A 17,589-nucleotide genomic window follows, 5' to 3' on the forward strand; every position below is an offset into this window, starting at 1 on the left:
GGTAAAGTCCTTGGGGGAGTTGGAAACGAGACCAAGAAATAAAAACTGAGGCATTGCTAGACTAGGAGACAACGTAGGTAATTGACTAGAATGGTGATGTACAAACAGAGTTTAGTGTAAGCTGGATATGACAGCAAGTTTTCAGACGAGTATACAGACGACGAAAATATTAAAACATCAACCAGAAGAGCTTTAGAATTGCCAAATTTAGAGTTGCAAAAGTACAGATGAAGGATTCAGAAGCAGATGAACTGTGTTAGGGCCAAAGGTGGAGAAGGCTACTGAGACAGAAATATGCAGTCTTCAATATGGGGCAATATAAAGCCCAAAACTCCGTTTAGGATCAAATATAATATCAAGGCTCCAAACAGTCCATTTCAGCCGCAGACAGTGGAAAGAGAAAAATGGATGTGTTTAGTGATGAAGGAGTGGAGACTGTGATGTGGACTAACAGCAATTCTTTCATTATTCCCAATATTTATTGAAATATCAACAGCAAACAATCAACAGTCAATTAGGCAGCGGAGGGGGTCAAGAAATATTGTGAGGGTACATACGCTGCTAGCATCCAGTTCTATGTGGAGCGTGCGCACGAGTGTCTATGTCCATGTGCGTGCGTGAGTGTGTTTGTGTGTGCATGCGTGCGCTCGCGAGTGTATGCATGCGTATTAGTGTGAGCATGACTGAGTGCGCGCGCGCGAGAGAGAGGCGGAGATAGAGAGTGCGGGGGGGGTGGCGAAAGAGAGAAAGAAAGAGAACGAGAAGGAGAACAAGAGAACGAGAACCATTCTGTTAAGAGTGGGGCAAAAAAAAAGGCAATGCAAATGTTTCTTTCGCCACCGCTGGACAGTGATATAAACACCTGCACTTTTGAATTATTCATGACTTTGCTGTAAGAAATATAACGTGAGAGAGAGAAATTCTATCTAACAATTACTTCCAAACCAAAATTTCTGCATGCCAGCACAAGCAGTCAGTTATGGGATTCTAGGCAAATGGAGGATGAATCTAAAGTGATATTACAGTTAGTAAAGGATGAAAACTAGTGGGAACTCAGGAATCAGAGGTAAGCACTTAATTAATCATTTCTACAAATATCACAAGCACTGCTTCCTTTAAGTGACTTGAGAAACAGGATAAGCCCATAGTAGCATGAAAGAGAGAGAAAAAAAAGCACAAGTTATGTTATAGATAAGGATGGGCACTGGTGATTGCACGTACATTTTTAAAATGAAATTAATTAAATTATTTTAGATCATGTTATTAAAGATTACAAAAAGTATGAAATAAATAAAATTTAAGTAAGTAAATAAATAAAACAAGGCGATAATATGATCATGGTCAACTATATCTGGATTAAGTAACTGCATGTTGAGGAATTTCAGCTCAGATTTGTTGAGCTAGAGTCTGACCTGCAGACATTGAAAGGCAGCAAGGGGAAAGAGTTATTTGAACACTTTGCTCCAGGAAGTAGTCACAACCCTTAGTTTGGAGAACAGGTCTGCGTCACAGAGGATAAGACTGTAAAAAGATACAACATTTGCAGTGCCTGAAAACCTGGAAAAGAAGACCCAAGATGAATGTTTTAAATTAAATACAGGCAACTATGAAGGCATGAAGACAGACCTAGCAAGAATGAACCGGGAAATTAGTTATGGATAGTTGAGTAGAGATGCAGTGATATATTTAAGGAGATATTTCAGAATCATCTTCTTAGGCAGCGAGTTGGGATGGAGGATGGCTTTCTTCCACTGCAGTGTTGTGGGTCTGAGGAAATTAATCAATCCAGTGCTGGATCCGCACACCTGCCACAGAATGGACACATGGTGTTTGAAGAGACTGTGGGCTGGAATGCTCAGGATTAACATGATCCTTTCACTATTTGCACTTGACTTCCAAGTCTGGTTGAAATGGTCAAAGTTTCTTCTTCAGTTTGAATGAACCCGGGCTAGAGATTCTCACAGTCAGTGAGGATATTGCACTTTTTCAACCAAGCTTTAAGGCTGTCCTTAAAGTGTTTCCTCTGCTCTCCCAGTTAATTGCTTGCCATGACAAAGCTGGGAGTAGACAGCTTGCTTTGGAAGTCTTGGGTCAGACTTATGGACCACAACCCATGCCTGGATACTGAGGACATTGTCCTGTAAAGGGACACTGATTTTGGAACGCCTAGGATGCTAGTGGATTTGCAGAGGCATTACTGGTGACATTTCTCAAGGAGTTTGAGGTGTTTGTTGTATATTGTCTATGTTTCCAACATACACAGAAGGGCTGGTAACAATGCTGCCCTGCAGATCATGAGCTTGTTGTTCAGCTTGACTCTGTTATCAAACTCTGATCCTCAGACAGACGAAGGCTGTGCTAGAATACTGGTGGTGTCAGTGCTGACATCTGCTCTTGCTAAAATAGGTCTTCAAGATCTGGGAATTGATCCATATTGTCCAGTAGCACACAATGAACCCTGACAGTCAGAGGTGGTGCTGTGGTGGCAGAAGGCTGGTAGAGAACTTTTCTTTGCCAGATATTTATCCAAAGACACATTGTCTCATGCCTCAGCAAATACATCAACTGTAGATTGGAGATGGGCCTTGGAGTGTGCTCACTTGCAAGTAGAACAGAGAACATACAACAGTACAGGCCCTTCGGCCCATGATGTTGTGTCGAACTTTTACCCTAAACCTAAGGTCTATCTAACCTCTACCGCTACCTTATACTATCATCCATATGCCTATCTAATAGCCGCTTAAATGCCCCTAATGAGGCCGACTCCACTACCCTCTCCGGCAATGCATTCCATGCCCCTACCACGCTCTGAGTAAAGAACCTACCTCTGACGTCTCCCCGATATCTACCTTCACTCACTTTAAAACTATGTCCCATCGTAAAAGTTACCTCCACCCCAGGAAAAAGTCTCTGGCTGTCTACTCTATCTATACCTCTGATCATTTTGTACACCTCTATCAAGTCACCTCTCATCCTTCGTCGTTCTAAAGAGAAAAGCCCTAGCTCTCTCAACCTTTCCTCGTAAGACCTTCCCTCCATTCCAGGCAACATCCTGGTAAATCTCCTCTGCACCTTTTCCAACGCCTCCACATCTTTCCTGTAATGAGGTGACCAGAACTGGACACAATACTCCAGATGTGGCCGAACCAGGCTTTTGTATAGCTGGAGCATAACTTCACGGCTTTTGAATCAATCCCTCTATTAATGAGAGCTAACACACCATATGCCTTCTTAACAACTCTATCCACCTGGGTGGCAGCTTTCGGGGAACTGTGAACATGAACCCCAAGATCCCTCTGCTCCTCCACACTGCCAAGAATCTTTCCGTTAACCCTGTATTCTGCTTTCAAGTTTGTCCTTCCAAAATGAATCACCTCACACTTTTCAGGGTTAAACTCCATCTGCCACTTCTCAGCCAAGCTCTGCATTCTATCAATGTCACTTTGTAACCGAGAACAGCCCTCCGCACTGTCCACAACGTGACCCAACTTCGTATCGTCCGCGAACTTGCTAATCCAACCTTTCACTCCTTCATCCAAATCATTTACAAAAATCACAAATAGAAGAGGACCCAGAACAGATCCTTGTGGTACACCACTCGTAACTGAGCACCATGTTGAATATTTTCCATCCACTACCACCCTTTGTCTTCTAAGGGTCAGCCAATTCTGAATCCAATCTGCCACATTTCCCCCTATCCCATGCCTCCTTACCTTCTGCATGAGCCTACCATGGGGAACCTTATCAAACACCTTACTTAAATCCATGTATACCACATCCACTGCTCCACCTTCATCCACGTGTTTGGTCACCTCTGCAAAGAATTCAATAAGGTTTGTGAGGCATGATCTACCCCTCACAAATCCATGCTGACTATCACGAATCAAACTGTGCCTTTCCAAGTGATCATAAAAGTGTTATGTGCATTACTACAGCTCTGAGAGAGGGGTTGGGGTGGTCTTGGTTCTGGATTGGAAACAAAGCAAGAAGTTTCCTGTTTGTCTTGTAGTTTAGCTCCACACAAAAAGAAAACATCATGGATATGGGGTGAAGTATGTGGCAAGGAAGATAGAGGAAAGTTCTGGTGCTATGACACAGATCCTCCTTGGCATACGTTGGTTCTATGGTACATCCATTCTCACATGTTCTAGTTCAGCAAGCAGAGGATACTCATGAATTTTTGATACTCATTATAGTTGACCAGAGTTGAAAGCCTTTGTGAGATCAAAAAAGACTAAGCAGAGAGGTTGTTGCTCCTCTCCGCACTTCTCTTGAATTTGTTTTGCTGTGAACACTATGTCCATGCATCTCTTGATGGTCAGATCCACATTGTGGCCTTATTTGGATCTCTTTAGCCATTGGGAGGAAATGTTTGAGGAGGACTTTTGCAAGGACTTTCTTCACAGCAGACATCGTGTGGTTACTACAAATCGGCCTTATCTCCTTTCCTGACGATGACTACATTTAAAGCTTCTTGGATATCGCCTGGCATGCTCTCTTCTTTCCAGATGAGCCGAAAGTGCTCTCTGCTGTATGATCAATGCCCCTCGACATTCAATGGATTACCATCACTGAATTCCCCCATTTTATCCTGGAGGTTACCACTGACCAGAAACTGAACTGAACTAGCTACATATATACCATGGCTGGAAGAGCAGGTCAGAGACTAGGAATGCTGCAGTGACAAACTCACCTCTTCACCTCCAAAAGCCTGTCCTCCATCTACAAGGCACAAGTCAGGAGTGCAACGGAATACTCCCTTGTTTGGATGATTGCAACTCCAACAACACAAGAAGCTTTATATCATCCAGGACAAAGTAGTCCACTTGATCAGCACCACATCTACAAACATTCACTTCCTTTGCCATTGACGGTCAAGAGCAGCAATGTGTGCTACCTACAATACACACACTGCTGAAATTCTCCAAGGCTCCTTAGACAGCACCTTCCAAAGCCATGACCACTATCACCTAGGTGGTCAAGGGCAGAAGATACATGGTACAACCACCAACTGCAAGTTATTCTCCAAACCACTCATCATCCTGACTCAGAAATGTATCACAATATTTTCAGTGTCAATGGTTAAAAACTAGAACTTCCTCACTACAAGTATGGTGAGTGTACCAAAGCAAACGGACTGTAACAGTTCAAGAAAGAAGTTCACCACCACGTTCTCAACAGCACTTAAAGGAATGGCCAATTTTTATTGCCCTGTCATCAAACCCCACATCCCCTGAATTAATAAACAAGGAAGTAAGGAGGCAGACAGGGAACTGCACTTCATCTAGAAAATAGTGGAAACCATTAATAGGGAAGTGGTAACTGGGAATTTTGAAAATCATTATTATGCACAGTCAAGTGTGGTTTGTGAAAAGAAAATAGGTTTTGACAAATGGATTACTTTTGAGCATTTATTAGCAGATTGATGAAAACATAATATATACGGATTTTCAAAAGGCATTCATCAGGATATAATGCAAAGCCAATGCTTACGGTGTTGGGGGTGACATATTGATATCGAAAGTGGACGAGTCAAAAAACACAGTAGGAATAAATAAGTCATTTTCAGCTCGACAGGCTTTTATCAGGGTAGTGCAAGAATCAGTCATAGTGGTTTTTAAATTTGTATTAACCTATATTGGAGCTAGTCTAAGGGTTTTTGTGGTGCTGTGCAGAGCCAGGAGGCTTGGGTTCAAGTCCCACCTGCTCCAGAGGTGTGTAAAAACATCTATGAACAGGTTAATTAAAATATCTATAGGACCAAGCGTATGGGTTTCGGTTGTAGCATCCCTATCGCTGAGCCAAGAGGCCTGGGTTCAAGTCCCATTGGCTCCAAAGGTGTGCAATAACATTTCTGGAGTGGTAGATTTAGAAAATACCTATAGGATCAAGTACAATGTATCCAAGTTTTGTGACAAAATAAAGCTCAACACAAATAGAAGTTTTGAAGAAAATGCAAAAAGCTCGCAAAGGGACATAGACTTCTTAATTGAGTGGCAAGAAGGTGGCAGAAGGAATATAATGGAATAGGAGAAATTTCTTCATTTGGGGGATTATGAATTTTCAGAATTGTCCAGCCCATAGAACTGTGGAAGTTAAGCTGTTGAGTGCATTCAAGGCTGTGATCAATGGATATTTTAACTTTTTGGTACAAATAAGCTGAGCTTGCAGATCAGTCATGATCTTATTGATTGGATGATCAGACATGAAGGGCTGCGTAACTTAGTCATATTTCTCTTTCATCAGTTCTTATGCAAAATATGATCAATTGCAATTACAGTTGGTTTTAACATGTTAAAAATTGTGGCAGGGTTGAGGGAGTCCAATACAATTCTAGACCAAAAGATGCTCAATTTCTCTTACAAGGAGGGTTGGTGTGGATTCGACAGACCAAATGGCCCGCTTCCACATTGTAGGGATTCTATGATTCTATTCTAAACAGACTTTGCATTTGATCTCTGAACTGGCAGGTCTGTAAAACTTCAGGGCACATTTCATAATCATCGAGCTTGACTGGCTCACAGATAGATTTATCTATCCAGTTCTGTCACTGTAGGCTAGGCTACCCAGCTCCAGGTAATTCTGCAAACGAATATTACAATAAGTAGCACTTGCCAAACTGCACAATGGGAGGCTGCAACAACTTTGCTATTAAACTCCCGACACTTCTTCTGAATAAGGTTTCTTAACTTCAGTTCTGTGTCTGAATTCTCTGGACTTTGATAAGTGCAATGTACTCATACAAAGAAAGGTTATATGCACTCAAAGTTGAGCAAGGAGAACACGTAAAGATCTACATTCATCACATCCTGGCTAACCAAATGTACTTATATCTATTTCATTACTAACAGAACTTGATTCATATAATAAATGATTTAAAATATAGATATACTTGTAAATTTTTAATTTTCATTTCACCATTCTGTTTAAATGAACAATATTTAGGTTCCTGCATACCATCTATCATTTCCAAGTCAGGGTCTGCTCTGTGACCAGTTGAATAATGAGCATTTACTTATTTGAATCGACCATAGTAATTCACTTGAGCCAAAGACTTAGAACTTGGGATCAAAAAGTCCAACCCTCATTTAATACTAATTAAATGGAACAAAATAAAACAATCAAATCAATTCTGTCCCTTGTCCATAATAATAGCAAGGCACAACATAAAGACAATCTTGTTGAAGTTATACTTCATCATGAATCAATTCACCATCTCTAAAATTAAGAGAAGTAAGGCGAGCCTCTTTAATTTATATTCACACCACAGTATTGGGTAAAGCTTTGATACACAATTTAAAAGTGCATTTAAATTATGTTTAGCTGCAGTTTTGTCAAAATTATTCTCTGTTTATAACGTAGTGTTAACAATTTAACTGACCTGAAAAGGAAGCCTAAGGGCATCTTTCAATAAAGGATGAATATTATTCCAAGAAATATAGCTGCATGTTCCAAAATCCACAAAGAACACCTCATAACTCCTTTTGGAATCAACAACTGACAAGATCTTCACTCTACGCCACCTAAAATCAAAAGGAAATTTGTTAATTTTCCAAATTAAGGACAAGTTTGAAATGCTGCCATTCATAATCAACAAAATCTTCACTCTTTGGCATCTACATCCCATTACCATACCTTTGTGGATGCTTGTTTTTGTTAAGTTTTTGAGGACAACGTCAACTGGGAGGAACTGAGCTGTGCAGCCAATGAAATCTAGCAGATACAGCCTACCACCAGGGATCATGATGAACCTGCCAATACAAGGCAAGTACTCAGAAAGGGAAACTCCAATCAGGGGAGGGGCAGGGAAAAGTGAAGTTTGGAGAAACAGAGAATCAGTCAATTGTGGCTCTTGAATTGCTCCTCTTGCTCTGAATGGAAATTAAAAGTAATTGCAATACCTACGCTGTTGGGCTTCGTGCGGCCCTGACTTTCAAAAGATTCAGACTGGAGGGAAAACCATGGCAGCTCTCCCTTTCAGGTTGAGTTTAACTGCAGTTCAGGCCTCAATTATGTTCACATATATAAATTATGTACATTTACAGAGCACTTCACTCTGCCAACGACAGACTTAAGCATTCTCATCCTTGAATTTAAATGCCTCCAGGGCATTGTCACTTCATTCCTCTAATTTCGTCCAACTCTACAATCCTGCATTCACATTCTGATTTTTGGTCCATAGATTTTATGTTGTGAATGCAGCGATAGAGGTTGGGGTTAATGGGGTAGTCATAATGTCACTGGGCTACTAATGCAGAGGCTCAGATGATTGCTCTGGGGCTGAGAGTTGAAATCCCACCATCCCAAATTCAGTTCATAAAATCTGGAATTGAAAGCTTAGCCTTAGTCATAGCGGCAGCAACTGCCATTGATTGTCATGAAATCTCATCTGGTTCTACAATGTCCTTCTGGGAAGGAAAAATGGCCTCCTTACTCAGTCTGGTTTACGTAATTCTCGATCCATAGCAACATGATCAATTCTAAACTGTTCTTTGAAATAGTTTAGAAAGCTCATCAGTTTAAGGGCAATTAGGGATGGGTAGCAAATTCTAGTCTTGCCAGTGACACTCATGAATTTTACAGATGAATTTAAGATCCATGTTGATAGGGCATTTTAGAAGATGATGAAATTGAAAGCAATTCTAAAATTTACATTAAAAATCTCCCTGTGCCAAATGAGAGAGTGCAAATACATGTCCTAGCTATTCTTGGACTTCTCCATTCAGACAACCATTGTTTCATGTTGAAGGCAGGTGACTATGAGAGAAACAGCTCCCAGATGTGAATTTGAACAGTGTTGAGGAATGAAGAGAGAATATTTGGGAGTTGTTTTATAAAGCCAGAATAATGTGCTACAGTTTTATGGCCTAAGAACAGCACTACTGAGGAAAATGCCTAGTGCTACTGAAGTATTATGTTTCCTTTTGTTTTTTCTTTTCTGTTCCCCACTTTCCCCAACTTCCATTCTTAATTTCTTCATCAGGTAAATATGTGGCTTGTGCCATTCTTAAAATGACAGCAGGCATTCCAGCTTTCTTTTATTGGTTGTGACAGAGACACCTTTTTGTTTCCTGCTCTTGTTTCACAGGTCTCCATGCCATTATCCGCAAAACACCAAAATCTTTTGGTAAAACTTTCAGGTTTTCTTACAAAATCCATAAAGAACTAATCACAGGGTCTAAACTTCACCCTTGCAATTTTGCCGATAGTTTGGGTAATGCTAGTTTATTGTGTGCAATAATGATTGAAAAGTAAAAACAACATGAGACCCACTTTCTTGCTTGGCAAGAGACAAAAGAACAAGAACAGCACAAGATTTAGAATGAAGGCACTGATAGTTACCTCTTTTCTGTTTCACAGAATGCCAAGCACAAGTCACCAACAGTTGGCACGTAACTGTTGGAAATAAACATTTCCTTTTCCATAACCTTTTGGTTGATTTCATTTTCAAAAGCATAAAACCTGATGGCAGAGGAAAATAATCTTTAGCTTTTCATCTTTAGCCTTTCATTTTCTTTCAGATACAGTGGTGTGGGAGAGTGAGAGATATATAAATAGATGAAAATCTTTTTCAAATTCTTACTGATCTCAAATAATATAAAACACATTTACTCACGCGTCACGTGTTGCCACTAATCGCACATGAAATTTCTTTGGACTACAAAATTCAGAAATTACAACTGAATGGTAGTTTCCATCATTCTTGAGTGTGACATGTTCTAACTTGTTATCATAACGTAGTCTATAAAAGAAAGTTTGATTTCACAAATGCACTAATAGAAGTACACTAAGTAATCTAACAGATAATGCTGTATAGTCATAACAGGATGTCGTCTTTATCTTTTATTCCTCCTTTGTAATGACTTCCTGATCTTAATTGACTTGTTATAGAGAAACTTTCCCCAAATGCTGGGCATTTGGAAGGAACAAAAATGGATGAATCTATGCCACATTCATGTATATACTTGAAGCTGGTGCAAAAGTAGCACAAAGAAAGAACAGCCAACAAATTTTGTCTTTAAATGTGCTTTTTTGGTCAGAATACGGGTAATGTCTCACAGAATTTAAGAAAATAATTAACAAAAAAAAAATTGTGGACAAAAGTTTAGCAAGCCATCCTAACAAAAAAAAATCTTTAAAATAAAATGTACATAAAGAGATTTTTTTATTTCACCGAGTGACATATAAACTCTAAACACACTATGAATGATGGTTTAGATTGACAGATTCAGATTGCTTTATGATATGAGACACCAATGGCACTCTTTAGACTTTAACTGAGGCCTAACGAAAATCTTAGCACAGTTTGATTTAATAATTATCATGCTTCAATCACCTAGTCAATGATTCCGGAATAATATTTGACTCTCAAATCTAATGGGACATTATTTCATTCACAAATCTTCACTGTCAGTATTTAGCTCAGGGCACAAAGACAGTCAGAAAGAGGAATTAAGAAAGAAATCCAAAATAAAAGGCTTCATGTCTTGTGAAAGGAAAGACCACTCAACTTCCAGCTCAACATATGAGATCTTGAATATAAATAGGCTATTTAGTCCTCAGAATCCATTCTATTATTCAATAAGATCCCAGGTAGCTCCAATACATCAAGGAAGTACAAGAGGCTCCAGGTCCACAAAATGGGGCTGTGCACAGGACAGAAGTATTCCTATTCTAATGCGCAACAGAGGAGGGTGGTCAGTAAGAAGAAAACTTATCCAATCAATTCTCCAGTGGCCTTTTTGAGCTGTTCAGGCTGCTGGAGACTAGAAACAAAAAGTATGATTTGAGCTTACGTGATACCTGGCCTACCTTGCTTCTCCACACATTTTGCAAGAGTGTCATAATATAGGGGCAGGACCATCTGCATATCTAATTTGATCTTAAGATGATTTTAGGAAGTTCCAGGTCTGATGAAAATAAAAATGTTCAGAAATTTGTATGTGGAGAGAACCAAAAAAATAAAATGAATGCATGCCCAAAAAATATTTACTGAATGTGGTCTAAGGATATCAAGCTCACCACATAAATTGAGCTGGATGTTCCTTTTGCAGATGATGATGTTGAATGAAGAACAGAAATTCCCATGTTAAATTGAACAATTGCTATTTATTCTAAAATAGTTAAAAACAACTAGATTGATTGGAAAGACCCTTTCAATATTATAACAACTTACTGTTTCAGAGGAGAATGCTCATTGGGCAAACTAAGTCCGGCTACCCTGCAGAGATCCTTCAATCTTTCAATGTGCTCCGCATTATCAGTTCCAAATCCAGAATTCATGATTTGTGAACGAATGTTATACTCTAATATTGTGGTTTTCAGATCAGCCAATTTAGCCATACGCACCTTAAAAAGAAATATCACTAAACATAAATAACATGGCTGATTCACATAATTGGTCATATCAAAACTAAAATATGCATTTTGCAAAGTCACAGAACTACACCAGATTGTATCTGATGTGGTTTATTTCAGTGGCTAAGACATATCAGAAGAGGTTACATGTTGCACTGAACATATTTTAGAAACTCTCACATAAATATGAAAAAGACATTTTATGTCTGTCAAACTCTTCCAGTCTCAGACCTTCTCCACAATTTTTGAGGAACACTTCAACAAACACTATGGTTTGTAAATACGTATCATACGAGAAACAATTTCAGTAGTTCCCTATCAATATGTGCATACAGCCATTCAGAACTAAGTAGGTGACACCAGGATGCCAATTTCTGAGCTGTCTTCTTCCCACCCAACTTTATTCTACAATCAAACTTTTGTGTTCCTTTTTAATTGCTTTCCCTTTAACTTCCTGGTCCCCTACTGTGCAATTCTGCAGTCTTCTAATTGTTAGCTTCAGTTAGTCCCACGAATTCCTGATGTCTATTGCTGTAATTCAACAGTACAACATGATAATAACTGAAGATGAAAATTTTTTTTCAAGAGATGATTTCTGAAAATTTTGTTCAACTTCATTGGTTCTGTATAATTATCTGTTCCATTAAGCGTTTGAAGTAAAAATATTTGTGCATTTGTACAAATTAAGCAGGAATGAGAAAATTCCCTCAGCCAGCCACTTACAAAATTAAATAAACTTATATTTGGAACAATACACTTGGAAATGAGATTTTAATGTCATTAAACTTCTCATACTCACTACAGGATTCAGCCATAGAGTGTTACCAAGAGCAAGAGCAATTTTGGCTTCATGTGATTTATTGCTGATCTTTTGTTTAATATATCTGGAAACCTATTTTTAAAAAAATCAGAAAATTAAAGTTAAAAACTACACTGAAACACATGATTCTCTGCGCTATTTAATTTGTATGATAGGTAAACGTGTGCAAATTGTATCCAGACAAAGAAAACAAAATAAAATCTTCATCATGTTATCAAAATGCTTACAGTTGAACTGGGCTAATTCTTTAATTTCCGATTTTCCAAAATCAAAAAGAAAACTACTATTATAAAATAGGGTTGGTGGGACATATAAAAGAAGCACAAGTTTTCAAAATATGTCAAACAACTGGTGGCTAAAAACAAAGGGTAACCATGTTCAAGAATCATCTTTTATCACTAAAATCAGTATGAAGGAATGCTGTCAGGATCATCCTGGATTGCAAAGATAACCTTGGCTTCCTTTATCTCCTATAAATCATATTCTAAAAAAATCCTTCCCCACCTCCTCATGTGCACAGAGCTCATGGATTTGGTACCAAGCATAACATTATCCCATCAGTCACCTCTGCCTGAGTCTTTGCAGCACAGAATATGGCCTTTTAGACCATCAAATCCACACTAGTCATCCAAATATCCATCTATTCTAAGCCCATTTTCCAGCACTTAACCCACAAGCCTTGTATGCAATGGTGATTCAAGTGTTCATCTGAATAGTTCTCAAATGTCAGGAGGGTTCCCACCTCTACTACTCTTTTCGGCAATGAGTTCCAGATACCCACAACTCTCTGGGCGAAAAATGTTTCCTCAAATTCCCTCTAACCCTCCTTCTCCTTACCATAAAAATGCGCCACCTCATTACGGATTCCTCTACTAAGGGGAAAAGTGTCTCCCTATCCACCCGGCCCCTCAAAACTTAATATACCTCAATCAGATTCCCCCTCAGCTTTCTCTGCTCTAAGGAAAACAACCCCAGCATATCTACTCTCTCTTCAAAGCTGAATTGCTTCAGCCTAGGCAACGTCCTGGTCAATTACTTCTGCACTTTCTAATGCAATCACATCCTTCCTATAAATTGGCAACCAGAACTATACACAGTACTCCAGCTGAGGCCTGACTAACATCAGAACCTCCCTGCTCTTGTATTCAAAGCCTCAAATAACAAAGGCAAGTAATCCTTATGGCTCCTTAACAACCTTATCCATTTTTCTCACAAGGACATGCACACAAAGGTTCTTCTGATCTGCTTTACTCATAGGGTCCTACCATTCCGCGTCTATTTCCTTCCATTGTTAGTCTTACATCACCTCCCATTTTTCAGGATTAAATTGCATTTGCTACTTTCCCATGTCTAGATCATTAATGTACACAACAAATAGCAAGGAATCAATGCCGAACCTTGTGGTAAAATGCCTTTGGATTTTTCTTAATATGCTACCTACGTCTGATGTATGAGGAGATAGTGGCTATTGGGATTGTTTTCGCTACAGTTCAGATGAATGAGGGGGGGGAAAATCGCATAGAGACTTATAAAATTCTAACAGGACTGGACAGGGTAGATGCAGGGAGGATATTCCAAGTGATGGGTGTGTCCAGAACCAGGGGTCACAGTATGAGGATCCAGGGTAGACGATTTAGGATGGAGGTGAGGAGACATTTCTTTACCCAAAGAGTGGTGAGCCTGTGGAATTCATTACCACAGGAAGTAGTTGATGTCAAAACATTGAATGTATTCAAGAGGCGACTAGATATAGCATTTGGGCCAAATGAGATCAAAGGTTATGGGGAGAAAGCAGATTAGGCTATTCAATTGGATGATCAGCCATGATCGTGAAGAATGGCGGAGGAGGCTCGAAGGGTCGAATGGCCTCCACCTGCTCCTAAATTCTATGTTTCTATGTTAGCTACCAGTGATTTTTCATATCTGTTCTCCTAATTTCTTTTTGGAGCAACACTTTGTATTTTCCAAATTCCTCTATGGCATCCATTGTTTTAAGCTTATGGTACTCTATAATTTGATCTCCGCTTCCCAATCAGTCTGTAGTCTTTATCAGGCAGACTATTACACCTCCCCACCATCATCCACTTGGGTGGGACTGCATTTGCCTTATTCCATTCTTACCTAATCGCAGTTATAGAATCACCATAAATGACTCTCACTCCTTCAATATTACCTCAGATATCAGAAAGATATTTCCTCTCCTATTTCTCATTTTATACAGCCCCTTGGTAGCTAGCAAAATTGAAGTCAATGTAGACTGGGGAAAATGCTCCACTGGCCGGAGAAATTCCTAGTTCACACAGGAAAGTAGGTTGTGGTTGTTAGAGGTCAATCATCAAGAGCTCACCAGAGTAGTTTCCTAGGCCCAAATATTTCAACTAGCTGCTTATCAAAGTAGTCCCCTCCATCCTAAGACCAGAAGTAGGAATATTTGCTGACGACAGGACAATGTTGTGACCATTTGCAGCTCCTAAAGTATTGAAACAGTCTGTGTCCATACATGGCAATATTTGGAAAACATTCAGGTGTAGGCTATTGTTAAATGACAAGCAACATTTGAACCACATAACTGCCAGGCACTGACTATCATCAACAATGGCATTTCTATCACAGAAGCCCCTCACTATCACATCTTGGAGGTTACTAGTGACCAAAATGTGAACTGGAACAGCATCTCTTTTATTCTCTCATGGGAGGAGTGTGTCATTTATAAGCATTTGTTGACCATGCCCTAACTGTTCTTGAAACAAGTGGCTTGCTCGGCTATTTCTGAGAGTAATTAATAGTGAAGCATATTGCAGTGGTCTGGAGTCACATGTAGGCCAAACTGTGCAAAGAAGGGATATTAATAAACCAGACAGGTTTTTACAACATTTGATGATAGTTTCAGTGATTGTGACCATGAAACTAATTTTTAATTCCTGATTTCTTGATTAATTGAATATCAGCTAAGAAAAATTATTTCTATCAAGATTTTCTCAAAACATTTTGGAACATCACCTGAAAATGATGTCATTAAACAGACTTTCAAACTCCTTACCTGTGGATTCCAATCCATTTCATTGTCAATAGGTTTTACGCTACATACAATAAATTCGACAACTTGTGGTGGCAGAACCTGAAATTTGGCAGGAAGTTTGAGCAGCTGTTTCTGCATCACTAGTCCAGTGTGACCACTGTCGATGTACTTCACTCTTGCATTCCTGAGAACTGCACTTTCAGCTTTCTTTGGCAATGCTATTAACTGCACCCTTAAAGCATAACAGAACATATTACTGAAATGAAATACTTGTGCTGAATTTGAAAATGAACAGTTTTAATACATATATGTGTTTATTTGTCATATGAGAGGTTCAGTGACAGAGGAATGCCTTATATTTAATATATTGACAAGTGTTGAATGTCATGCATAATTCCAGTTCATACTTCCGTCACATTTTTGAATTTATACTTTGTATTAGAATGTTATAATGGCAAAATCCTCATTCAGCATCAAATAACAATATATCCAAAACACTGCAGTACAAAGTTTCAATCTCTCGGGTGACAAAATACCACTGGTTTGCTCGCCATTTTGTCACTTCATTTTTGTTCTTTTTTCTCAAATGTGTTCAAGTATTCTCAAGTCTAAATCTGCAGATGGTGCAAAGCAAGGAGACACAATAAGTTGTGTGGATGAAAACACCAAGTTGCAAAAGGGGTAGACAGACAAAGTGAGGTGTCAAAATTGTGGCAGAAAGAGAGACAAGGGAGAGATGTTAAAAATGAAATGAGAACACCTTTTCAAACAAAGCTACTGGGAAACCTGGGACTGTGGACACTCAGACTGAAAGAGAGTGATTGTTATTTAAGTGTTATCAAGGAAAAAAGTAAAGTCACGTAAATAGAGTTGAGGTGCAAATTTATTCATGATCTGAAGACAGCAGATAAAACTAAAGGGGTTGAATGGCAACACTGCTACGGACTCTGCCATGAATCACCAAAGTTCAGACCTTTTCACAATTCTTCCGCAATGCTTTTCTGTCATGGTGCTTCAATCACACAACTTCATTCATAGGTTTAAAACTTACCTCTTTTTGCTGACAAAATTCTTCAAGCTCTGTTCTTCTTCAGTCCTATTTTCACTCCAGCAGTCCTGAGCACCCAATTCTTTTCTTCTTACAACTTTCATCACACCCCCACCTGGAATATTGTCATCTTCCTCACTGCTCACTCCTCATATCCTTCCCGCATCAATTGGCTTGATCAATCTTTCTTGTCATTAAGCCCAATCTGTTCTTTATTGCATTATCAACCATAACCCACTAATCTGCTTTATGGTTCTTAAAAGAACATTAACAAGACAGTAAATATAGGATCACTGATAGTACTTTTGACTGAAAATGATATAATATCCATTTTTGTTAGAAACTGCAGATCATTGGCCATTGTTGTAAAGACATTTGTTTGATTTCTGTTGTCAATTTCTAAGTCATAACATTGTGTAAAGTTATAAAACATTAACAATTAGTCATATTTCATAAGCTAAAGTATACACCAGAAATTGTTTGAAATTAGCAATAGTTTTCCAATGATCCTAACACCAAATTAAAGAATATATTTAGATATCACAATTATTTCAATGCATCTTTGAAGCCATATCATATACTTGAGATACTTGCTATGGTAAAGCTTCAGTCTGAACAATTATTATGCTCTTGTTAGAGTGTTAATCTCGACTACAAGCAAAATTTCCCAACTTACCTACTGTAGCTTTTCTCCTCTAATCCATACAGAGCAGAAACTTCTAATTGTTCTACTGGTTTCCGGCAGTCATCTTCCAAGTAGTAATCAGCCATGTCTTTCAAAAGCATTAGATAGTCCTCTTCCATTGAAACTGGGGTATCCTCCCATTTATTCCTGTGATGTATTATTCTACCATAACAACTTGAAGCATCACTGACACATGTTGGAATAATCTAGAGAAGTTTAGTTATACTTGGGGTAAGTTGTTTCTTTCACCCAATACACAACAAAATGATACATTGATCTTTAATACAAAGAGATGACCACATACTTTACAAAAATATGATTAATGCAATATTTTCTCTCTTTGATGATCACAAAATTCAGAAGATAGTCTCATTAGTTTTCTGGCTATACAGGTACAGCATCTGGTTGAGAGTTTAGATAATTGGAAAAACTGATTTAGGGATCTGTACTTATGACTTTCTGGTCAAATGCATTTTGCGTAGTGCTCAGAAGCTAGCGCTGTGGTCTCATTTAAGGTTTCAGGATCTTGCAGAACTAAGTAAATGAATTGCAGGCACTGTTTCCCAGCTTTTGCACTAGGTGACAAAGCTGGTTTTGAATGAGATGGGGAGGCTCTTTAATATGGAGAGTGAACGTTAGGCTTTTTGGGATTCATGTTT

At 38.8% G+C, this 17,589-nt stretch overlaps 1 protein-coding gene across 7 annotated transcripts in view; it reads right to left on the minus strand.

Annotated features, from left to right (window-relative positions):
- The window catches only part of tdrd12 (tudor domain containing 12), a 124,002-nt gene that overhangs the window by 40,632 nt on the left and 65,781 nt on the right, over nt 1-17,589 (minus strand). For all 7 annotated transcript variants that reach the window (XM_048605530.1, XM_048605531.1, XM_048605534.1 and 4 more), the window contains 7 exons: nt 16,922-17,136; nt 15,219-15,429; nt 12,158-12,250; nt 11,177-11,349; nt 9,617-9,742; nt 9,343-9,462; nt 7,382-7,523 (listed from right to left, as the gene is read on the minus strand). In XM_048605530.1, the coding sequence (XP_048461487.1) occupies nt 7,382-7,523; nt 9,343-9,462; nt 9,617-9,742; nt 11,177-11,349; nt 12,158-12,250; nt 15,219-15,429; nt 16,922-17,136 (1,080 nt within the window). The remainder of the gene's footprint in view (nt 1-7,381; nt 7,524-9,342; nt 9,463-9,616; nt 9,743-11,176; nt 11,350-12,157; nt 12,251-15,218; nt 15,430-16,921; nt 17,137-17,589) is intronic.

The sequence above is a fragment of the Rhincodon typus genome, chromosome 15 (assembly GCF_021869965.1).
Source record: "Rhincodon typus isolate 14 chromosome 15, sRhiTyp1.1, whole genome shotgun sequence".
Classification (NCBI taxonomy): domain Eukaryota; kingdom Metazoa; phylum Chordata; class Chondrichthyes; order Orectolobiformes; family Rhincodontidae; genus Rhincodon; species Rhincodon typus.